This window comes from Lactuca sativa, chromosome 5 (assembly GCF_002870075.4).
Source record: "Lactuca sativa cultivar Salinas chromosome 5, Lsat_Salinas_v11, whole genome shotgun sequence".
NCBI lineage: Eukaryota > Viridiplantae > Streptophyta > Magnoliopsida > Asterales > Asteraceae > Lactuca > Lactuca sativa.
Window position 1 is genome coordinate 289312561 of NC_056627.2, and position 24719 is coordinate 289337279.

Genomic DNA, 24719 nt, shown 5'->3' on the forward strand with positions numbered 1-24719 from the left:
AAATCATAATCATTTTTTGGAACAAAAAATATAAGCATTTAAATTTTGAATCCTATTCTTTTGGCCATACATTGAAGGATCGATCAAGTTTGTTCATGTTTTTTTGGAGTATCAAACTTGAAAATTTATTTAATATCCACAAAAATATAGAAGCCCATATGCATTCAAACACATGTCAGCCGTGTACATTCCTATAAAAGAGATGTAAAACATGAAAAAATGAGAGTTGATTCGTACACAACAATATTTTTTCATACATAACAATACATGCTTTAAAATGTTGTACAATACAATCCTGTAAAGCATAATTTGTTGTGTACGGAGAAAAAGTGTTGTAACGCCCGTAAATCCGGGCTAGTCAATTTAGAGACGATAAACATAAAAAAATGACTTTTTGATTGAAGATTAATTAGAAGGATTAATCTTAACCAAGTTGTAGTATATGTCTCGAGGTTTCCGAAAATATAAAGAACGCCGAAATCCGAGTTATAACGAAGAAGTTATGACCTGTCAAAGTTTCGCGACAAAACCGGCACGGTGCCGAATGTCGTAAAAAGTGAGTTTTTGATAAACTATTTTTTAGCCTTGGTGATCTAAATGAAACTCGTAGTGTTCTTTAAATTGAGAAGTTCGATAAAAAGAACGCCCAAATCTGACTTCGTATGAGGAAGTTATGATTTTTCGAAATTTCGGCTTAGCAGTAGACAGCTAAAAACTCAAATTTTAGATCGAGTGATTTTTTGCCAACACGACCTAAACAAAAATCGAAGGTCTCGTCATTAGGAGCACAACGGTAAAAAGTCTGACGAAAACGGACGTCGGATGAAGAAGTTATGAATTTTTAACGGATTTCCTGTCCCGGTCTGTTAAAAATAATAATATAAAATTTAAATTCAAAATTAGCCGACGAAGTCTAAACGGAAGTTGTAGAGCGTAATTTTAGCTACACGTGCATATAAAGAATGTCAAAAACGGAGCTTGTATGCGAAAGTTATGGATTTTAGAAGTTTTGACACGAAAATCGAGAAAATTCGCATAGTCACGTTTTTGCCACGTCACATTCGCTGAGAGAGTGCCACGTGTCCGAATGATGAGTCATGCAAAGCCACGTCGCCCTCGCCTCGCATGTGCCTCGTGTCCGAAATGGTGAGTCATGCGAAGCCACATCTCGGATCCTGATTCGACCGAAGGGAGGCCCAATCCGAAGCAGCCAGCTCTCCGGCCGAAGCTTCGCCCTGCTGCCGCGTGTTCCGAGCCTTGCACCCCTAGCTTCCGAGCCTCACCTCATGGATCAGTAGACCTCGTTCCAATCAAAAACTGCCACTGAGGCCTTCGCACGTGCAGCCACATGCGGACCCTCGCTTGCGGACCCCACCACCAAGCCGACTTCGGACCCTATAAATAGAAGGGGACCTGCGAGCCTTCTCGGGTGGATTTGGATTTTGCCATTTTCACCCCTTTCTTCATCTTTTCTTCACCTTAACCATTCCCGAAGCCCCGGTATAGATTATAAGCCCCGGAATACGCCACGAAGTGCCCGTGAAGCCTGGAAAATTTATGTTTTCGGTTTCGAAGCCCGACCTTTTGCAGAGCCCGGTTTCTCAATAAAACTCTCGGTTTTATTAGAAACGATCGTTTTAGGAAACAAATTGCTGCCCGATTTTCATTAAATCAGGTGAGTGTATAGTCTCTTTCAACTTACACATAGATATGAAGGATTTACCTTAAAATACGTGTTATGTGTAAATATATTAATTGTTTATTTAAGGTGACTGTTGTGTTGATATTTTATACAAGTTTTAAACTGTATATATATTTTTATCTACAGATATGTTGGGTAGAACATGATTAGATAGTTGGTGTGTGATAAAATAAAGTGATGAGAGGTATCGATGTTTAAGATGATCCAGTCATCTAACAGAGTATAGACAACGGCCACAGACTATTTTAGATAGTCCAGTGGAACGTTAGTAGACTTGTAATCGGTACGTATGTTTGAACTATATGTTCCTTAGGTGTTTTTGAACTATGTGTTCATCTGCTAGTTCTTCTTTTTGACACTATTACGTGTCGAGGTACGAGAGCGTATGAGAGTACTTTATTAGTATTTTCCCTATGCTTTTATTTTGAAGAGCTTTAGAGTCTTCGTTTCTTTTGTGAAGTGATCGGACGAGCTTCATGAGTCAGTGTTTTCATTTCCGATGCCGGATAGGGGTGAGTCTAGGGGTTATATACCTCACAATATTCAGACCATAACCTAGGCATTAGTCAGCGTTTCCATTGCCGGATAGGGTGCGTCTGGGGGTTATATACCTCACGATATTCATACCACAGCCTAGGCATTGATAACTACCCCTGACTTAATTGTCTTGTGGTTCTTTCTTTTACGAGCAAAGGTTCGTGGTTAAACTTATTCCATTCATTCGATATCTTTATCGATCCTTGTTTGCTGCTAGGGGATTTCTGAAGCAGTTTCGTTAGTTAGTTGTTCATATCGATCCTTTAGGCTAGATCTAGTAAGATCACTGTATAAGGTCAGTATGTGGGGATCGATGTTGTTAGTTCCTGTTGAGTAAACATTGGTGATGACGTGACTTCGTGCCTATTAGGTAAACCCTGGCGACTATGAGACGCAGTGCCTATTAGATAAATCTTGGTGACGATGTGACGTCGTGCCTATTAGATAAATCTTGGCGACGATGTGACTTCGTGCCTATTTGACATAAATTGTTGAAGGAAAATAATGTTGTCACCCCGGTGTTTGTTTTATTTGACATAAATTGTTGAGAAAGCAATGTTGTCACCCTTTGACATAAATTGCTGAGAAAGCAATGTTGTCACCCTTTGACATAAATCATTGAGAAAACAATGTTGTCACCCTTTGACATAAATCGCTGAGAAAGCAATATTATCACCCTTTGACATAAATTGCTGAGAAAGCAATGTTGTCACCCTTTGACATAAATTGTTGAGGAAAGAAATGTTGTCACCTTATTGGTTGTTTTATGTTAGGATGTCTGGTTGGACATAAATTGCTGAGGAAAGCAATGTTGTCACCTCGTTGGTTGTCTTATTCGACATAAATTGCTAAGGAACCTCCGAAGCAATGTTGTCACCCATAATGAAAATCCTTAGGCTAGGTCCCTTGTGATAGTTGTTTTAGGGACGTAAGGTGAGGATAACGGGAATAGGTAATTGGGGTAATTTGGTTGACTGATTGATGTTTAAACATAATAAATTTATGTATTGTGGGTTGGAAACCCTATATGCTCATCAGGCTTCCAAGCCTGACCCACTCAGCTTTTTATGATTACAGGTAGTGGACCCCGAGCATAGTCGGATGATGATGATGAGTGGTTTTGGATTATAGGCCATTAGTTATAAATAACTGTTGTAAGGCTTATAATGTCTTGTTTATGCTTTTGATCTGTATCGGAACATGACATCCCGAGGTTTTGTTATGAAATAAAAGTATATATTTCTTAAAGAAAGGTTTTGATAAATTTTTATCATGTTTGGTTTTGGGAACAAATTCCGCAACACTTTTAATTAAATGATTACTCTGGTTTTATTTTAAAAAGCATAAACGAAATTGGTATTTTCTGGCCGTGAAATTGGGGATGTCACAAGTGTTGTGTACGAATCACTTCCCATGAAAAATACATATAGAAAATTCATTCTTGTAGTAGAGTACCAATAACAATAAACAACTTTTCAAAACACAAGCATTAACCATGATAGGGTAAACCATGAGCCTCTCCACCACAGTTGCATAGTAATCTATAATGCAGAGCAAATTTCTATGAACCACTAAGCGGTATACCTTTAAATGGATTTTGGTTCAATGATTGAATGCAATCGTGGATCCTTTATAGGGCCAGCATGGCCCCCTAATTTTCGAACTTATAGTACCTAGATTTTACATATAGGATCACTACTAGAAAATAACCCTTTAATGACACGCAAAACATGACACACACATATCTATGATACGGAAAAGTGTGCGGCCTAAAAATAATGTCATTTCTCTCAAATTTTGAAGGATATAGGACGCACATTTTTGTGCGCCTAAAATAAATGTCATAAAAAGAAAAAAAAACACGGAGGGCACCTAACAAATATGTGTGTCGTATAGAGGCGTTGCTTTATAATTTTTTTAGAAAAGGCGCGTCCATTATTTTTTCTAGCAAACTAGGGCTTTTTTCACAGATAACTTACCACCCCTTCCACAATGCTTTGCAATCGAAGACTTGATTATCCTTTCCTCACTTCGTTGGCAAGCTCCGTCTCACCTCATCTCATCGGGGACCTCAGGCTCACATCTCATCACCGACCATTGCGACTCCTCAACACAGATGATTGGACCTCTTCTTGCTTCACAACCCTCATCTCACAACTTTAATTTGAAAAAAAAAATGAAGGAATTAGTAGCTTTTCAAGAACAAATTGCATATGAAAGTTTTTTCCAGCTTTCACGTGTTAGCGTCAAGCCTGTTGGCAATACAATGTGGAGTACCCTCTTTCATCAATTCTTGATAGTGATATCACGTGAGAATTTTTTTTATTGTTGTTCTTTCTAGGGTTTTCTCCTCTTTCTATGCTTTTTTATTGTTGCTCTTCCTAGGGTTTATCGATGTCGTCGAGACCTAACACCAACACAGAGGTTCACCAGGAAAGGGTAGAAGATGATGTAGATATTCATAAGAATTAGGGAGAAGAAATATTACAGAAAAAGAGACGTGATGCATGCACTGCGAGCCAGTTCACCATGCTCGTTCAGTCCGCTTGCGCCGCCGAAAAGAAGGTATCTAGGGTTTTCAATATATCTCGTTCATGGTAAATGTTGTGATAAATTAGGTTTTTGCCTTTGGTTTTAGTGCAAAGATACGATTCTACATAGAGCAACCAATCATTGTGCTTAAGTTGTTCAGTTGGTTTCACTTTGAAGAAAGATCAGGTGGTTTCAGTGCAAGATATGATCCAGTGGTTTCACTTTGAAATGGGAGAAAAGCTTCAAAGAAGGAAGTCTTGTTTGTGTGAGAGTCTTTGGATTCCGACTCTTGGAGGGCCTTGCTACTGGTGTTTTAAAGGTTCACTTTCACTCTTTTTTACAATTTGCAATCCCAGTCATGTTATCGGTGGAAGAGTTTCTAAAATACTGCCAAGTTTCAGTGGCTTAATTGTCCAAATAGATCCACATCTTTCAGGTAAAGTCCATTTCACAGAGTTTCAAGATCCATGGGTACCAAATCCTTTATCTGGATACCATGAAGGGCAATTTGTGAAATGCAAAGTTGTGGAAATTGGTCATTCTGGAACAGGAGCTGTTCATGTTGATCTCTTTTTGTGTTCATTTGTGTAAGTCTATGTTTATTTATTCTAGATAATTGAAAGAAAAAGATTTGTGAAACTTTATTTAACTTTATTGATAATGATAAATAAATGTTTGTAGGAATCCTCAAAGTAATCGTTATGAAAAGATTGAGGATCTTCACCCTAATAGGACAATAGAGGTAAATGTTCACAGATTGCGGTCTTTTTCTTTATGATGTGAATATTGTTTTTGACTTTTTTTTATAAAAAAACATTTTAGGGGTATGTGAAAAATGTGACACCAAAGGGATGTTTCATTATGCTTTCAAGAAAGCTTCATGCAAAAATCCTCATCTCAAATTTATCAGATGACTTTGTTTCAAAACCTGAACAAGAGTTTCCAATTGGGAAACTTGTATCTGGAAGGTCAAGATTATATCTTTTTTTTTTATTAAAATCTTTATTTTTAAATTTTATTATTATTATTATTATTGTTTTATAATGTAATGATGTGTTTTTGTTTTTAAACAGGGTGGTTTCATTGGAGCCTCTGTCAAAGATAATTTGAAGTCAGCCTTTGATCAACAAATGGTACAAAAAGTCAAATTCTAACATTGGTGACTTCATTAGTCTCAATGTTGGAGAAATTATAAGTGGAAGAGTGAAGCGAATTGATTCTTTTGGTTTGTCTATTGAAATTGATCAATCTAAATTAGTAAGTTGATGTGTTTATTATATTATATAATATAATAATCCTACATTCATTTCATTGAAAGTATAAATATTAAATAACATTTTTCTAGACATGTAAAAAAATAAATATCCAATTTGCTAGGCATGTAGTGATTTGTCTAATATACCCTTGCCTTTTCATTTGACAGGTTGATGAAGAGAGACAAAGAATCTCTTTAGGAATGAAGGGATCATATTTCGATAATCAAACACAAGAAATTCATAATTCTGATTCAAATTTAGATTCGGAATCAGACAATCTTATTCTAACCGCGACCCCGGAATCACTGATTCCATTCTCAAACGGGAATCATCCAGCATTAGCTGAAATGGAATCCAGGGCTTCTGTTCTTCCTCTTGAAGCCACTTTAGATGAAGAAGCAGATGAGTCACCCATGGAGGAAGAACAAGCTCAAATTCCAGAGCCTCTTGATGACAAAAAAACCTAAAAAGAATGAAAACAAAAGTAAACGAACAAAAAAGAAAGAAACAGATGAAAGGTATTCACATAGGTAAATATTTAATAATTAATAATTAATAATCTCTCACTACAAGAAATATCGTAATTTTAACTTTTCTGTAACAGGGAAAGCGAAATTCGGGTTGCAGAGGAGAGACTATTGCAGAAAGATATTCCAAGAACAACTGATGATTATGAGAAGCTGATAAGAAGCTCCCCAAATAGTAGCTTTATCTGGATAAAAAACATGACATTTTTTCTCTCCTTAAATGAAGTTGAAAAGGCTCGATCAATGGCTGAAAGGTATATAAAATAAAAATTCTTCATAGTTGATTACAAAAGTTATATAAATTTACAGTTTTGTTGGTTGTTGTTTAGGGCTTTGAGGACAATTAATATAAGAGAAGAGTCAGAGAAGATGCATGTTTGGGTTGCATACTTTAACTTAGAAAACGAATACGGGTTCCCACCAGAGGATGCAGTGGTAAAAATATTTCAAACGACATTGAAATTTTTATTTAAGAACTATATGCTTAGAGCTTCTAGTTAAGAAGATGAAGGTGACTTACTTATTGTTGTTGATTCTATTTTTTTACTTATATGCTTATGATTTATATATATTTGTTGGATTGCAGTTTTTATTTAAGAAGTATCTTGAATTTGAGAAGTCACATGGGGATGAGGATAGAGCTAAATATGTTAAGGCGGAGGCTCTTAAGTTTATTAAGAAGTTCTGATACAGATGAGGAAATACTAGCACAACATGTTCCCAAACCAAGAGTAATGCGGGTATACTCTAGAAGGGCAAAACAGTCATTTGAGAAAAGTGGCTACAAGGTTGTTAGAGGAGAGAGAAATGAGAATAAAAAGAAAGGAGTGTTGTGAGGTCAGGTATGTGTGAGGTGTAAGAAATGTACTGTGGCTCTCGGTATCATTCGTGATAGAGAGAAGGGGACATTCATGACTTTTGTTGCTTAGAAATACAATCATTCAGTTATCTTCTTTATTTTATCAAGCATTCATTAATTTCCATTGATCTATTATTTCTTTACAGTACAAATCTTCTCTCTCTGTTTTACTACCTATCAAGTTATCTTACTTTTTTTTTGTTAAGCATGTCATATGTACAAAAAGGGAAAATACATCAGTAGTTTGTTTTTGAATATAATAACTTACTATCTCATTTGATTCAGGGGTATATTTATAATATCATAAATACTTTATATGATATATTTTTTATGGTGATTTATCAGAAACATATATTTTTTGTGACAAATACAGAGCATTTTACTAAAATTCCAACAAATAGCACTAGCCGAAAAAGTGGAAGATAGGAGAAGGAGGCTTATATGGGTTAGTCTGGACTTTACTCTAACCCAACTCAACAGGTAACAAAGAAAAGGATATTTACATCTTTTCACAACACAAGCATTTTCCTTGGGAAGGTAAAGATTCCCAATCCTCATAAAACCTTCAAACATATATCCCATTTTCTGTTCTAACTTATGATAGTCATCAAATGCTGTATTAGGGTCTTGTCAACTTGAATTTCATGCAAGAGAAAATGGAAGCCGATTTCCGTTATGGTCTTGTATGTGTTCGAGAAAATGTCGAATCAATTGCATTTTATGGTGGTGAGGAAAATTAAATCAAACTCCTTTTGCAAATGTTCTGAAGTACTTTTGAGAATCTAACTATATGAGAATGAAATCAGTAATATACTTTTGTGCTTACATTGAGATATCTGTTTTTTTTTTAAATGTTTCATTTACGTCGATGTGCAGCAACTGTTGATATTTGCTAATGGATGGTGACAGGAATATTTCAAGGGCGTCCCCACCTGGAAAAGTAACAACCCTAACCAAGGTCAGAATAGTCATTTCCCACAGTATCAGTTTTCCATTCAGGCACATAAAAGGCTGAAATAAAATATTTATTTTGACAGGAACCATTGCTTGCTATAAATAAGGTTAGAGAAGATGCTTGAATTTAATATCGGTTCAGGCTTATCAATTGATGAAAATAAGTTATGGTAACTTTTGCATCGTTACTTGTGCTGTAGAGATCCCATACTTAATGTTAGTGATTTATCAGTTGAAGCAAACATGCAAACATGTGCTTGTATGTTTTTGAATTCATCTAATCTGGATAGGATTGAGGTCGGATACAACAAATAAGCGATCAACTAGAAACAACCCCTGGTCTTGACATGTTAAAAATGCAAAACACTTGTAAGTTTTGTATCTTATATAAATTGTCAGTTATTAAGCTTTTAGAGTGATTTTTCTCACACGTGTTATCTTAATCTTATGACAATTATGCAGCCATTTAGCAGATAATCAGTTATCTGGTGACATTCGATCTGAACTGTTCATATCATATATGACTCTAATACATGTGTAAGTATCAGATTACCTGGTGTAATTGGTTAACAAATATATATATATATATATATATATATATATATATATATATATATATATATATATATATATATATATATATATACACTTTTCAAACAGGATATTCAACAACAATCAATTATCTGGAAATAAATGATGGTGAAAGTCATCTACTAAAGCAAGGTTGGTGTAAGAGTTGATTACTAGAACATTGTTCCAAGACCTTCATTGAGTTATGACGATGTCCCTTAATAGCAATGTAGTATTAGGTTATATAGTTAGCGATGATTATTTGTATTTGACATTTTAGTGCAATGAATTATCTTTCTTATTTATTGTATTTTGTATGACATTAACTTTTGTGCAATGGATTGTATTTTTTGTATATGGTATTTTATTTTCTATTATGAGACATGAAATGCAAATTTAATTTGAAATTTAGTAAACTTATAAATATTTTTTAAAAAAAAAATAAAAATAAAAATTACGATACGCAAAAATGTGTGTCGTCTTCATTTATGACATGGCCTTTCTTGACACCGGCATTAATGATACACATTGCGTGTCATAAATGCGCGTCATCTATAGACGACACGCTTTTGCGCGTCGTCTCTCGTTATGACAGGGCCTTTCTTGACGCGCATTTGCGCGTTGTCTGAGTGTTTTACGACGCACAATGAGGGTCGTAAAAGGCCTTTTTTCTAGTAGTGGATTGGTTTTATACTTACAGTATTTTTTGGCCCCCTCGTTCATTCTTTATAAACATAACAAGAAAATCAAAAGCTAATTAATAAATTAAGGAACTAGATAAGTTATTAACAAAAAGACCGAAAATCACTAAAAAAATCAAAATTAATTACAGTAGGATACAAATTGATTTGAAAACTAAAAGTCTATAAAACCAAAAAACTATTGTAGTTTACAATTTTCTAACTCAATTTTTGAAATCTTTGAGAAACAACAAACCATAAACTAAAGAATATTGGTTCCAAAAATTACAGTTCATCGAAAAAAAAACTAGTTACCCCAGAAACTAGAAAAATATGGTGGTTTTTGTCTCTCTAGTCTCATCTCTGTTGTTCGTTGACTGTTGTTTTCCGTTTGCTAGTGCTTCCTGTTCACCGTTTGCTACTCCGTCTGACGTTATTTGGTGCTTCCTCTACATGTTGGACTTGGACTTGTGTTTACCTCTGTTGGTTCTTATTTTGTCTCTCCGTTCCAAAGTCCGCCTCCTCGGAGTTGTAAGTTCTTCTTTCTATCTATATCTAGTTTCTTTCTCTATAATATGTGATAATAATATTAATTGTTGTTGAAAGACATATGAAGAGCTAGGACTATAGATCTTGACTATAGCCTATAGGTACTTGTTTACGACGGTATTAAAAGCCTGCAACAAAGCTATATTTTTTTTTATTGTTTTGTAATTTTATATATTTTTATATTGCTAAAGATATTGTTATCCATAAATCTTGTAAAAATAAATTATAATGTAGGATAATTTGGTTTGTTAAAGATGTATAGATTAGACTTTATTTTTATTAATTATTTTTAGATTTTCATTAATGTATAATTATAATTGTTGTAAAAGAATTACAGTACCGATTGACAAATACAACTGTTAATTATTCTTTCATTTGGTTCTTTGTTAATTGTAAGTTAAAGTTTTTCATAGTATTTTGAACAACCTGCAAATACGTAGGATTACATAGCAGGGATTGCACAGGAAAGTCCGAGATTGCACAATAATAGAAGAAAAAATTTCAATTTTTTTTGCACTCCGTTTGAAAAAACCAGGAGTTGCACGGGCCATTGTGTGCCCTATACTAAAACTGCAAGTGCAAATACGGCTAGTGTTCATGTTAGGGAAGATTAATCTCAAATTAAACTTATTTATATGTGAAGTTTTAGTTCCGGCCCCTCTGGTTCTAACGTTTGTGTTCCGCCCCTACTTGAATGTTCTGATACTTTTCAAGCCCATCACCAACATTCCTTGTTCAACAAAAAAAACATGTAACAACCAACTATTAGCAACAAAAGTACCAAAACACACAACAAAAATTACTTTGAAAAGGCTATATAATCCCCATATATTTTTAATAACATAATCATAGATAAACCACACTTTTATAAATCTAGTCAGCTTCAGGCCAAGATGACCAATCAGCTCGCTGTTAAGACAACTTCAGAAATAAAAGTAGGTATATAATTCAAAGAAATGGTTATCTCATCTCTTGCAAACACATGAAACAAAATAGGCCAGTCACCATAATTCATATTCTTGAGTAGATAGTATTACTACCATAGTTTCCCGTTTCTATAATTGGTTAAAATTATCAAAGTACAATACCTTAGTACGAAACAATTCACCATAAAAGATAAATTAAATACATGTCATTTAAGTTGGAGTCTATAATAAAGGTAAGTATAAAATAAATTGGGTTAACACCTTCATGGCTAAAAACGGAGTTTCAAGTTAATCATTGAATGCATATATTATTCTCAATCACAACATAATCAACCTTCTATAAATCTAAATATGTGAAAATTTTCTTAGAATAGATTCAAGAAGGATTTCGCGTCTCTACACGAGTTAATCGATCAAAGTTCATCACTTAATAATTACCAAATAACTATAAGAACATGGTGAAAACTTATAAACATAAGGAATTAGTGCTTTGTTATGAAATGTTGCATTAAAAATATGCAGCCATGGTAAAGTAGAGAGTCTAGAGACAAAGATCAGTGTGTTTAACTTTAACAAGTTTTTTTCATGAAATGATATCAATTTATAGTTAGTGTGTCTAACTTCAAATCGAGCTTGTAGAAAAGGGTAATTATACAAATACCATGAGTTTTATCCCAAAATCAAAACACACAACGACTTTTCCCACACACAGTTTCCATAGAAAAAAAAAAGATTATTAAACACCATATTCCTTTGTTTCATCAATTTTTGAATATTTCACTCATATTACTATTAATTGCCATAAATGCTGGTAACAATAAGTACAAGCTTCAACACTATATATACAAGGTTAATTTCTAGAAATTTAAAGAAGTATGTAAAATATAGAAAGCAGAAACAAAACCTTTTAATCGGATACTCCCTCACTGCTAATATTAGTCTTAACATTACCTCTATGAAACTCAAATCATAGGAAAATAATTGTTAAATGTAAAAAATCACGAGAAACAGTTTAAATGTAAAAAGGATTACATGCTCTTTCATGTCACTTAACCACTAAGACATGTCTTTTAAGTAGTAGATTGCATCCTTTTCAAAAATTGACAAATTCATATAGACTTAAACAAATGTAGATAAAGGATATGAACATAAGACTTGATTTTAAACCAAAGTACAATGTTGTTTATGTTGAAAAAAAATATAATGCTCTTTTTAGTTTTTTAAGGTATGATGCTATAATAAATAAATTTCAAAGTACAATGTTTTTTAAGAAACTATAGAGGTTTGACAGTAGCACCACACTAAAGTTATTCTTGAGTTTTGCTGCTGAAAGTAACATTAAAGTGAAATACTAATTCACCTTCCATGAATGGTCTTATGTGTTCTTGCTATAGGTGAACATGAACCCCACGACACCAAAGAAATGACATGAGATTCACATGATTTCCCATATCATTTTACTAATTAAATTACAAAGATTAGTGTTAAAACTCTTATCAATGTAGTTTTGGATATTTGATTCATGGGCACAGTTAAGGTTAATAGAAAAAGAAAAGGTTTTATTTACCTTAGGGCCTTTGGATGTTTGATTCATGAATACTCAATCACATCACTAACATTACACATGCCAACATATAGGATATAAAATCTTTAAATAAAATGAATCCACGTGAAATTATGATAGAATGCCAAAATAGAGCAATGTACTATCATATTCATGGCACAACATAACCAAAATTCTAGCCGTACATAACCAATTTTTATTTAAAAACTTTATACAATCCAAAAATCTAAACTAATTTCGGATCGACTAGTGTTTCCCCAACAAAAATCGCAAGTCATGTTGTAAATCACAGTGTTCCTACAACTTTACAAAAAATGATAATAAAGCATATGTAACTTTGAGATGATTGTTTTATGTATAGGGGAATGACAAAAAATAATTAATAAACCAAATTAGAAGGAAAGAAATTATAAAGAACCCAAGATTAGAAAATGTAATTACAAGACACTGAATAGGGTTGGTCTGGGTAGCAGGCATATGTATCTGAAGAGCTGACTCGCCTTGAGAAAAGGAATAGTCGTGACCAACCATGGCATAGACCGGGAAAAATAGTCATGGAAGTGAGGCAACAATGTCTTTGGGGTTCCTTGGTACTTGATGATGTCAGAATTTCTTGGCTTCTTCCACCTATATGGACATATGGTAGACACGGATAGAATAAAAAATGCCAGACTCCCCAACTATATAACTTAAGAGAAAATATACATGATCTAATAAAAAACACATGCTCTTCAATATCTAGTATTGTGGAAGATAAACTCAAGCCCGTATGTTGAGCCCTAACAATAGTACCGGCAACAAAAGAGAATAGATGCTCCAATAAAGCTGCACCAAAATATTATTGGAGGAGTTCACAATCAGAAAATAAAACATAAAAATGAATTATAAAATTACTACTTTGGTCCCTAAAAGGAGTTCGTTTCAAACGTATAGATCAATTGTGTAAAGAAACAATCACAATCGATTGTATTTCAGCAGGCTAAGACCCATAAATCAAAGGAAGACAATACAGAAATGAAGCAGTCCAACCAAGAAAGAAGACGTATGAGAAATAAAGTATCACTTTTATTCAATTTCATGTGGAGGTTGTGGATAGATGATCAATTAGGATTTAGTAGATGCCAATCACAAAAAAACCATAAATAATACATCGTCTCATACATAAGAAGACGATAGAAGATCTCAGTCAAAATTATGCTCCTGATTTCTTGCTATAACCTTGATTTGTGGAAATTTTATTGTTGGTTTTATGGGATACTTAATAATAAAAAACAAAGATCGGATATAGCTTTACATAATGAGAAGTGTGAGCGGGAAACCAAAATTTAGATTAACAAAAATATGACACATGGCAGAAGCTTGGTGTAAAAAGGTGCCACCACCTGTCATCTCCATTTCCACAAAACTTATTCTGCCACTTCATCCCCACAAAAAATCATCCCAGAAACAAAATCAGATCTGGTGAACACACACAAAATCAAATAAGATGAACACACACATACACACATGAAATCAGATGAACATACACCCACGAAATTAGATAAACATACACTCACACAAAATCTGATGAACTCATACACAAAATCTAATGAACACACACCCACAAGAAATCAGATGAACACATACACATACACACAAAATCTGATGAACACACAAAACCTAAATGTAAGGGTGAGGGTAGCGATGGAGAAGAAGGGAAACCGGCAATGAAAGAGAGATGACTGATCCTCGAGCCACAACTATGAAAATCGAGCCATAGATCCGAACATATATGAAGCCGACGAGCATGGTGAACAAATATGTTTCATCTTTTGGTATAAACTCATAGCTCGATGCCGCCGTCAGAGAATGAGGGAAATGAAGTCGTCATTATGGATGAGGTCGAGTTCAGTGCCGCCACATAATCGTTTAGGAGGGAGGATGGTAGATTGTCGGCATCTTCGGAGATGGAACAAGACGAAGCCGACAATGTTCCGAATCTCAGGCAGTGGTGACTCCAGTAGAGAGGGATTTGGGTGGGGTAAGGTTATATTTCTTTTCTTTTTTGTTAATTATTACAAATTTAATAAAAAGAAAAAGGAAAACCAAATAGAGAGGGCAAAAAGTTCATTTAACACACTTCCAATTATGAAACAGACCAAACTCGCAACAAAAATTGGATCCCTGGTGCGAGTCAAAACTTTTTTGGCTCAAACATACGAGTTTTGACATACTACATGGACCATTCTTGTAATTTTGTCTAAAATATTCGCCAACAAAATTTTGAAAAAATTTACGAGACAAATCTTATGCTAATAAAAGAATAATTTTTTTGCCAAGTGTCACAATATTAGACCTCCTAATTAATATATTGCCACTTGTCATTCTATTAATTCTCTATTTTAAATTGATTAAACCTCCTAATTAATATGATTCTATTTGTTTAATATATATGGAAAATTAACTCCATATATTTATTTGAATAAACGATTATAATTTTACATAATTAATAAAAATATCTTTTAATTAATAACTTATTTAAAATTTTATATAAAATAAATGATTAATAATTTTGAATTTTTTACAAGTTTTTATATAAAATAAATGATTAATAATTTTGAATTTTTTACAAGTTTAGTTGTAACATGATTACAAAGTTTAGTTTTATTGCATCCAAAACAAAAACGGTTTTTGCATCTAAAGGAAGATAGAAGGGCGTGTTATGTACTCTTCGTTAAAGTTTAGTATCGTACATGCATTTGAAGCGAACGTACATGTTTGGAACGAAGCAAATTGATCACATGATGTGCGTCTCTACTCTTTCGACTCCGACGTAAGAAAACTCTAGAGATAATACGAGATTTGAAGGAGAAAGAAGAACTATTACGTAGAGATGACAGGTAATTCCTTAGAATTCCATTTGAGATATAATTTTAAATATCAAGATAATCTAGGTTTCCTCTTTTGAAAAAAGTTATAAATTCTGTAACATTTGGTTTGTGTTATTGGAAGATCGATCGGCCCAAAACAGTTTCGCTAGACTTTAATCGATATAAGTATGATTTGTAACTTTTCCGTTCTCGATGGCGTTGTATGTTTGTATCTTAATTTTTCGATGATATGACAGTGATTAAAGTAAAATTGAGCTGATTTTGGGGAAATTAAGACTATCATCAGCATCTCTATCCGATTAGTTTATATGAATTGTTAAGATTACTGTTAGGGAGGAGGGAGTCATTCTCATTGAACCCACCAACCTGTGGCACATCAATTTTTCTCTTTGATTTTTCTTCATCTTTCCGAACCCACAACACACGGAAATCCTATATTTTTCAACCCACTCAATTAAAAAAATACCAAACAACTAAGGTACAAGTCTTAAAACATATGGTACAAGAGAAAATGAGAGAGAAAAAGTAGAGAAAGAGGATGAAGTGGGCTCGTGAAACCAATTAAACAACCCGCCGAAGAGGGAGTGGTACCGGCGGTAACTCTATTGCTAATTAAGATTTTACCTTGATTATTTTGTATATTTTTTTTAATCGAGTGGGTTGAGAAAGATAAGATTTCTGTGTGTTGTGGGTTCGGAAAGATGAAGAAAAATCAAAGAGAAAAGCTGATATGACAGTGGGTTCGGTGGGTTCAATGGGAACGACTCCCTCCTCCCTTAGCAATAAGTGTAGGCCTCATATTACCATAATCATATGCATATGTTCTATTGATCCAGCTAGAGATATTTTGGATTCATCTTGAACTTGATTGCCAACAAAAACAGAGAAAAAAAGCCGGAAATAAGATATATTCATGGATTTATGCACACTAACACACTAAAACGTGCATCATACATCATTTGTAACAATGGCTGCTTTGAAGTTTGAGCATATTAAACCTGATCTTGCATAAGTGAACTAAACGAACTACATGAATGGTTTCTATTGGTTGAAAAGATGGAGTTCATATTTGATAAAAACTATTGATTTTGGATATGGAAGACACTCATCATTAAGTAGCTTTAGGGCATCATGAATATCATCAAGGCCCATAAGCTCTTTATTGAAATGCTTATGACAGATCATGCGCAAGAGCAGGAGATGGAAATTGAAGCCCTAAAGGCCATCCTAATGGATGAGTTTGAAGGTCTATGAACTAACTCTCTTCATTTTATAAAATAATCAATCATCTTTAACTTAAAAATAAACCGTATTTGTGTACTCCAGAAATTCACCCTAGTGAAAGTGGATTAAACACTTCAAATCGATGTTTTCTAATTAAGTTATCTCTTCAGGTAATAATTACATCCCAACAATTCCTTTTATTTCTTCTTCAAAATATATTATATATTATAACTAAATATGTTATTATTCTCTATGTAACAGGATGATGAGACAAATGAATCTTCAACAAGTCCAGGTCTTACACTAGACATCATTTTTTCAGGTTTACTACTCAAAGATGCTTACATTATTAAAACTCAATTTGCTATTTTCTTTTTTGCAGTTCAATTGGGGTTAATTTTTTCACACACTGAGAAATATCCAGATGAAATTCCACTTTTGAATTTGAAAAGGTGTCTCACTCATCTTTCTTGATCCTACACTTTGACACATTATTATAGATTGATGTTTTATTAACCCAAAGAGTTGACCTATTTCAGTATTAAAGGAATCCCAGCATCAGATCTCAAAGTTTTGAAAGAAAAACTTGAACAAGAGGTAAATTTAATTGCTATAAACTATAATCTTATTATATAATTGGCACATTTTTTTTTCAAATCCCAATATAGCTCTGATATTATTTCCTGTGGGTATGTTTTTAGCTTCATTGAATTGAGTAAGAGTAAACTAATTAGTTCAGAACTTCATGACCCAACAGACAAGCTTCAAGATGAGTTAAGTAACACTATATACAAAAATCTATTGTATATGCATACATATAAAAATCAAATGAAACTTTATTTTTCATTAATCAATGACATTCATTTAGTATTCACTTACTCCATAATAATGTTATTAACTTATTATTATTCACCTCATGCAACTACTACTCATTTAAAATTGATTTTTTCAGGCATCAGAAAATCTTGGAATGGCTATGATTTACACTCTAGTTACATCTGCTAAAGAGTGGTTTACTGAAAGATTTGATCAAGACACTGACAATGACAATATCAAAGAGGAAACAGCAAATAAGGATGAAGTATGATTTTGAATATATTACAACAAACTAAATTACAAATTTGGTCCCTATGCTTTACTCAAATATCTAATTTGGTCCAATTTAAGATTTGTAGTTCACTGTTAGCGAGACTAAATCCACAACAAAATGCAAACTTAAGGACGATTTTAAAAATCAGACCAAACTTGCCGTTCTGAGTAAAGAACAGGGACCAAATTTGTAATTTACAATTTGGGTTTTTATATACAATTGTTAAGTTTGATGGGTGAACTTGGTGTTAGATAATTGTGCCACGTGGAGAACCTGTCACTGTTGAAACATTTTTGGCATGGAGAGAAAAATTTGAAGCAGAAGCAGCCCTTGAGAGAGCCAAGTAAGTAACAGATTTTATTTATTTTCCACAATTTATATAAGTATTGATATTATTACCCTCCGACTTTCAGAGTGTTGACAGAATCAGCCCTGGCAACAACCAAAGAAAAGAAACTCACTGGAAGACAATGGTTCCAAAGTGGAAGAGCTTCTGCAGTAAGTTATTATGTTTATGAGTTTATGCTGACGTGGCACTGATGACTTTAAATAACAATGATGTGGCGATGACATAAGTTTTATATTGTTACTTTTGGCAGAGACATGCAACACCACCAATTATGGAAGGATCTAATGATGAAGACGATGACGATGATTTTGATGATGATTCTGAAGGTTATTTTCTCTCTTTTTTCTATTTTAATACTTGGAAATATATATATGCAATTTATTTTGATTATAACGTCCGTTTGGTTGCAGATGATGAGGATATGCTGGATCATTATCTAGCTGAGAAATTCGATTCATCTAATAATTAATTCTTCAGCAATAGCCACTTAGATAAAATTGTTATTTTCTGATGGAGCACAATAATTCTATTTATTACTCAATAAGTGGTTTGTGAAAAGTTTAAAAAGATTTCTGTTTGGTTGTATGATGATACTAGAATAAGTTGATCGGTGTAAAATAATTTTATGAACCAAACACATACCCATATTACTGTATTCGAATTAATATTCATTGATTTGAACCCATTTTATCATATTATTTTCCACTAATATTTATTTAACAGAAACCTATTATCACAAACATTCTCTGATTGATTAACATTTTCAAAGACATGTCAGCAAATAACCCTACTTTAACCTCATCTTTTCTAATTTTTCTTTCCAAAATATACATAACTGACCTTATCTATTATTACAAAACTACTTCAGTGCATTTGTTTTTATATATATAACAAAATAGGTTAACTAGTCAAAAATTATAATGATATAAAAAATACTGTTAAATATATAAAAGAAACTAAAGAAAACAAGTGACTAGAGATTTATACACGATTTGAATAACAGATCAAAAGCAACATATTATAATGATAAAAAAAAACCTTATAATGATCTATAAAATAATAATAAAAAAACAATAAAACTTATACATAGTTAAATTGGGCCTTATTGGATATGGGCATGGCCACACTAAAATACAGTTAAATGGGTTGAGACAATATGGCGTTTAAATGGAAAATTCGTTATTCGTTGTATAAACCATAAAGGCCCAGAAAAGCGAGGGTTCCGCTTCCATCATCGCCGTAAAAATCAGTGCCTCCGGCTCCGGCGGTCTTGCGTGCTTTCAACGCTTCGTCACTTCTCAGTCCTCCGTCTTCCGCCATTTTCGTACCTGCAACGATCAACCTGTACAGGTATGACGGAATAACATTTTTCATTCTTTTTCTGTTTGTCTGTTTGATCCTCTTGATAACTTTCTCTGGTCGTAGTGACCGAAGAACATTTTTTATTTTTTCATTCTTTCTCTGTTTGACGTAAGAAAGCTTCATTACGTTTTTTAATCCTTCAATTGTGAATATCATATCAATCGATAGGAAGATGACAGGTGTTAGTTTATCGTTGTTGTTGACGATACTCACCTCTGCGTTTGCAACTTTAGTTGATCGCTTCGATAAGTGTAATCTAATGGATTAGTCACTAATCACTTTAACTTTGTTATGCTTTATGCCTCTTTGTATGACTCATGGCGACTTGTAAGTTGATTTTTCATTAATCTTACGACATCAATCACGTTCATGACTTAGGGCTAGTTTCTGGTAATTTCGCTAATTCATTCATGATTGCGAATCGTTTTAAAATATTAAACTAACACGTCGAAGAATGGTATGGTTTCCAGAAAAATCATATCTCGGTGAAGATATTATTCTGAAAAGTTGAAGCAAACAATGTCTACACCGGAAGGAGAAGAGATCACAACAGTTTTCAGAGTGATGAAAACATGTTACGAGATGCTGAAAGACCGTGGCTACGAAGTTGAAGATTCAGAGATAAACATGACGAGAAAGGAATTCATTGACAAGCACAACGGCACCATTAGAAGAGAAGAGCTTGCTTTCACCAAGTCCAAACCAAACAACACTGAACCAGTGAGCCTTTTGATTTTGCGTTATATATTTCAATTTTCAAAGATGGAGATGATGAATGTTTTTGGTATATGATGATGATTTTCAGATCTATGTTTTCTTTCCAAATGAGCTGAAGATTGGTGTTAAGGTAATCAAGGCGTATATGTTTCTTATGAGAGATGAGAACATTCATAGAGCAATCATAGTGGTTCGACATGGTATGACTCCCTCAGCCAAGGCATGTCAAGCGGAGATTGCAGGAATGTACCAAATGGATGTTTTTCAGGTCATTATCATGATTAATTAATATGCATATTTCCATATTGGATAAAATTGGATAGATAATATTTATTTTAATGGAGTGTGTTTTTGATACATATTGTTACAGGAGGGTGAGTTGTTGGTGAACATTAGATATCATTACCTTGTTCCTGAACATATCCCACTTACCAAAGAAGAAAAGAAAGAATTGCTGGATAGATACACTGTCAAAGAAGCACAGGTGAGTTATTCATTATTCTTGTCCACAAATGAATATGCATATTTGATTCCCATTCCATATTATGGAATTGGTTATTGCAGCTACCTCGGATTTTGCATACAGATCCAATTGCAAAATATTACGGGTTAAGGCGAGGACAGGTTGTTAAAATTCTGAGACCAATTGAGACGGGAACAAGCGAGAAAGACAAGGATGATTTTGATTCAAACAAAAAAGACCGTAAACAAGAGATCTGTTATGTCACATACAGAATGGTTGCCTAATTCCAATTAAAAAACAAATCTCGTCGTTTTGTTTTTAGGCGAATAGGTTAAAATATAGCTTTTGGTTTTAATGGTATGTCTTGAGTTGAGTGGAGTTGACTTGACATAAAAATAAGTTTGAAAATGACTTGAGAAGCGGATTTGGGCGTAAATAATAACTATTATCATTAATATGATAACATCCCAACTCAAATATGTTGGGCCCTAACGCATGTGAGTTGAGAGGCCTACATGCCTTTACTGTAGTTAGTGTCGACTGTGGTCCATCAATTCACTCCCCTCATATCATGCATAGGCTGTGGACCTGTTATTTGATATGCCTCTTACTCTTACCGGGTCTGACTGTATTAAGTTTCTGGCTTTGCTGACTCTTTTGATATGCTCCTTTTAATCGGTCAGATTGAAGATCAAACATCATTGAATCAATCGTATCTGACTCAATCGACTACTATCAAACATCCTTTAATACATTAAGCAATTTTGTTTGGCTTAACCTATTAAATCGTTTTACCCGGACTAAATAAACAAACCACCATATATAGTTTTTCCAGCTTAAGTGCATGCTAAGTCCATTAAGTAAATGAAAGTTGGATATACAGTTGAGCTCAACATTTTTCAGACTCAGTTGAGCTCAACATTTCATAGGTTAAATTTTTTATATGACTATTCATCAGCATATTACAAAGCTAAAAAATTCAACAGAATGATTGGTCACGAGCAAAACAAATATATAGTTTCTTTTATTGTTTAGAATAAGATCAGAGTTTTTTTTTTCTTTGAACTTTGAGAAATATGGTGTTGAATTGGCACTGTGGCAAGTCGTCTTTGAATCTTTTAATTCATGGATGATCAATACAGTAATAAGTATAGTAAGAAAATGTTATCACGACTTTAAAATAGAATTATTCAAGAATCATTCTTTTTATAGTAAGAAAATGATATCCGAAAAATAATTACTTTAATATAGATGATTTTCAACGACTTCAATACGCTTCTTTATTAGGTAAAAGTTTGTCTTTGTAATTTCACTCAAATGAGTTGACCTAGTCATCCTTGGAAGTAAAAGGTTGAAGAGAAAAACAACTTTAATACTTTTTAGTTTGTTTACTTCTTCCCAAAATACTATTTTTTTCCCCATCTGAACTCCTAAAAAGGTCGGATTCCATGTAATAAACTCCTGATTTTCAGTAATTACTCTTCAAACGTAATCAAACAAATGCAACAAGAAATTATTGTGCTATAATTATGAAAGTTGAAAATACCTTTTTTTCTTAATCAAGAAACCATAAAAAAATACATTCCTTGATCAAGTTCAGAACCGCTAAAAGAAATTCAGTGGTGAATGAATAATGTATTGATAAAACCTTCAATTACGTACATTGAAACTCTAACAAAAATAAAATACTAATAATTATGGATAGAAAAGGACATTAAAACTTTATCAAAACAAAATATATAAATGGATTTAAAAATATATTTTATAACTAGTAAAGATAAAATTCTGAAATTAGTAAAATTTACAGATTGTCTAAATAAAAAATATAATTACCTAAAACAAAAAGTATCTTTTATAGCTGATTATTTTTTTAAATATAAATTCATAATAATATACATTTTGAGACCTTAGTTCGAATTTTTATAAAAATACTTCGAAAATATTATTACACAGAAAATTAGAGAACAATATTCCTGATATAACTTGACAACGTGGGTCCAAGTTTCGAAGGTGCTATATTTTTTTTTCTATCGATTTGGTAATGTGCTATTTATATTCTTTTAGTTCGGCAAGTTTTTTATCATTATTTTTGTGTAAATTAAGAGCCTAAAAAACGTGTTACGAAATCATAGAACCGATCTATATACAATTATACATTATACCAACCAAAAAGAAACCGCTATACCAATCGATATAATAGGAAAAAGCCGATTCTTTGTCTGTTGTGGACCGGGTTTTTTATACATAATGGAATAATGTTGCTTAACTGAAGAGAGTAGATTAGTATTAAAACTTAATTTAATGGAAGCTTGAACCTGGTGTGAAAATAGAAAGATCAGGCCAACCATTCTCTTCCCGACTCCAACAGCTCGATTCTTCTCTCACTGCGTTCGGATTATTGCTACCATTCAATCTGACCAAAAAGTTGCTTCCAAAATCATCTGCAATCGGGTTTCGGATCAAAACATCATCATCGGATTTACTCGCCAAATTGGAACTCAAACCATCCATTAACAAATTCCCAAAAGGTCCCATATGATTTGATCCCAACACTGAGCTCAAATTTCCACCATTAGATTCCAAATCCAGATTATTACCATATCCATAAACAACACGTGGTTGCTGTTTCTGTGGAAGTGGAGGTGCAGCAGCAGGTGTTGGTGGTAGAGGTGGTTGTTGCGTCGTCGGCGATGTGCGTTTGTTTGGATTTGAAGAGCGTTTGGTGGCTTTGCGGATGCCGCCACCGATCGGGATGTTACGCAGAGTGCCGCCTTTGGTCCAGTACCGCCGGCAGTTTTTACAGAAGTGACGAGGCTGTGAGAGATTGTAGTTGTTGTAATAACAGAATTTGGTGTTGCTGGAATTGCATCGAGGGCAATTCAGATGCTCATGCTCTGGAAACGGAGGATTCATATCCATCTGCGATGAAAACGTTGAAGGGTTTCGATGCATTGATTTTTGCTTCCTAAATCGAATCCGATAGAGTTTGAAGATTGGAAGCGGCGTGTAGTTGAAGTAAAACAGAACTGAAACAAAAACTGGACAAGTATCGATGGAAGAAGGAGCATAGTCCGCGTGAAAACGACGACCACCACACGACACCACTCACTTCTCTTCATATATATATATATATATATATATATATATATATATATATATATATATATATATATATATATATATATATATATATATATATATATATATATATATATATATATATATATATATATATATATATATATATATATATATATATATATATATATGTATATAGGTGGGTTCAATTGAGAAAATAAAAAAGGTTGAAAATGGGGGAATCATTATCAGCCACTCATTTAATCTAAGCATAAAAGACACGGTGACAAACTTGTAAATATCGTAATAACCTTTAATTTCAAATACGTAACTATAGAGAATTCGATAATTGTTCGTTCATCATAAAAAAATTTCTTCCAACCTTCAATAATCATCCAGATTTCTTCAACTAAACCGGAATTTCTTCGCTGTTCATGAAATTAGAATCGGAGTTCTGGACTCGTAGTCACAGTCGACATTGAGGGACTTGGAATCGGTACTCACAGATTCCCAATCGGATTTTCGGAAATCAAAATCAAATTGAGAAATCGATCAGAGATAGGATGTCGTATCTGAAGTCGAAATCGGAAGTATATGATGATTTTGGAATTGATAACTTGATGTTTTTAACATTTTTAAAATAGTTAACTTGTTTGCACTCCAACTGTTTGATGAAATGCATAAACTAAATTACTACGTTATATTCACATATGAATATGTTTTCTCACCTGAATCAGTATATGATTATTAAAAACAAAAAACAAATATGCAAGTCTGTATGTTATTCATATGTGAATAACATATAAAAATTATATATATTTGTCAAAATACCTTCAATATTCATAAATGAATATACCTTGTAATATTCATATATGAATATACTGTGTAATATTCATAAGTGAATATATCA

General features: G+C 33.3%; 3 protein-coding genes, 1 long non-coding RNA gene and 1 other non-coding gene across 8 annotated transcripts; 4 read left to right on the plus strand and 1 right to left on the minus strand.

The window, feature by feature from the left end:
- The first annotated feature begins 3919 nt into the window (after nt 1–3919).
- On the plus strand, nt 3920–5343 carry LOC128125934 (uncharacterized). The gene is made up of 3 exons (XR_008232566.1): nt 3920–4804; nt 4878–5090; nt 5208–5343. It is a non-coding gene; the product is annotated as an uncharacterized LOC128125934 (long non-coding RNA).
- A 545-nt stretch (nt 5344–5888) lies between these two features.
- Nucleotides 5889–9271, plus strand: LOC111910302 (uncharacterized). 3 transcript variants are annotated; one of them, XR_008232563.1, is made up of 11 exons: nt 5889–6028; nt 6195–6557; nt 6632–6808; nt 6884–7065; nt 7141–7950; nt 8037–8139; nt 8290–8371; nt 8451–8474; nt 8568–8736; nt 8830–8904; nt 9028–9271. It is a non-coding gene; the product is annotated as an uncharacterized LOC111910302 (transcript). The 3 variants fall into 3 exon arrangements; XR_008232565.1 differs by having other exon boundaries at nt 6884–6989; XR_008232564.1 differs by having other exon boundaries at nt 6195–6545.
- Nucleotides 9272–15375: 6104 nt separating this feature from the next.
- Nucleotides 15376–18882, plus strand: LOC111910303 (uncharacterized). 2 transcript variants are annotated; one of them, XM_023906118.3, is made up of 11 exons: nt 15376–15535; nt 16707–16772; nt 16853–16920; nt 17012–17045; nt 17133–17202; nt 17290–17347; nt 17703–17831; nt 18092–18183; nt 18254–18338; nt 18440–18515; nt 18600–18882. In XM_023906118.3, exons 1-11 carry the CDS (start codon nt 15529–15531, stop codon nt 18656–18658), a joined length of 744 nt encoding a protein of 247 aa, XP_023761886.1. In that variant the 5' UTR covers nt 15376–15528; the 3' UTR covers nt 18659–18882. The 2 variants fall into 2 exon arrangements, with proteins under 2 accessions (XP_023761886.1, XP_023761887.1); XM_023906119.2 differs by lacking the exon at nt 15376–15535 and having other exon boundaries at nt 16700–16772.
- Nucleotides 18883–19367: 485 nt separating this feature from the next.
- On the plus strand, nt 19368–21173 carry LOC111910305 (DNA-directed RNA polymerases II and IV subunit 5A). Its single transcript, XM_023906122.3, has 5 exons — nt 19368–19539; nt 20022–20271; nt 20357–20536; nt 20639–20752; nt 20833–21173. The coding sequence occupies exons 2-5, from the start codon at nt 20071–20073 to the stop codon at nt 21013–21015; spliced, it is 678 nt and encodes a 225-aa protein (XP_023761890.1). The 5' UTR covers nt 19368–19539; nt 20022–20070; the 3' UTR covers nt 21016–21173.
- Nucleotides 21174–22849: 1676 nt separating this feature from the next.
- On the minus strand, nt 22850–23840 carry LOC111910306 (dof zinc finger protein DOF1.7). Its single transcript, XM_023906124.3, has one exon. The coding sequence runs from the start codon at nt 23681–23683 to the stop codon at nt 23030–23032; it is 654 nt and encodes a 217-aa protein (XP_023761892.1). The 5' UTR covers nt 23684–23840; the 3' UTR covers nt 22850–23029.
- Between the last annotated feature and the right edge of the window lie 879 nt (nt 23841–24719).

Bases quoted from the DNA above. Each gene is read 5' to 3' on its own strand.
- LOC111910303 (XM_023906118.3), top strand. The intron at 17,203-17,289 runs GTGTCTCACTCA...GACCTATTTCAG, and splicing joins CCACTTTTGAATTTGAAAAG to TATTAAAGGAATCCCAGCAT. The intron at 18,339-18,439 runs GTAAGTTATTAT...TACTTTTGGCAG, and splicing joins AAAGTGGAAGAGCTTCTGCA to AGACATGCAACACCACCAAT.
- LOC111910305 (XM_023906122.3), top strand. From the start codon at position 20,071: ATGTCTACACCGGAAGGAGAAGAGATCACAACAGTTTTCAGAGTGATG. The intron at 20,537-20,638 runs GTCATTATCATG...ATATTGTTACAG, and splicing joins ACCAAATGGATGTTTTTCAG to GAGGGTGAGTTGTTGGTGAA. The intron at 20,753-20,832 runs GTGAGTTATTCA...TGGTTATTGCAG, and splicing joins ACACTGTCAAAGAAGCACAG to CTACCTCGGATTTTGCATAC.
- LOC111910306 (XM_023906124.3), bottom strand. From the start codon at position 23,683: ATGCATCGAAACCCTTCAACGTTTTCATCGCAGATGGATATGAATCCT.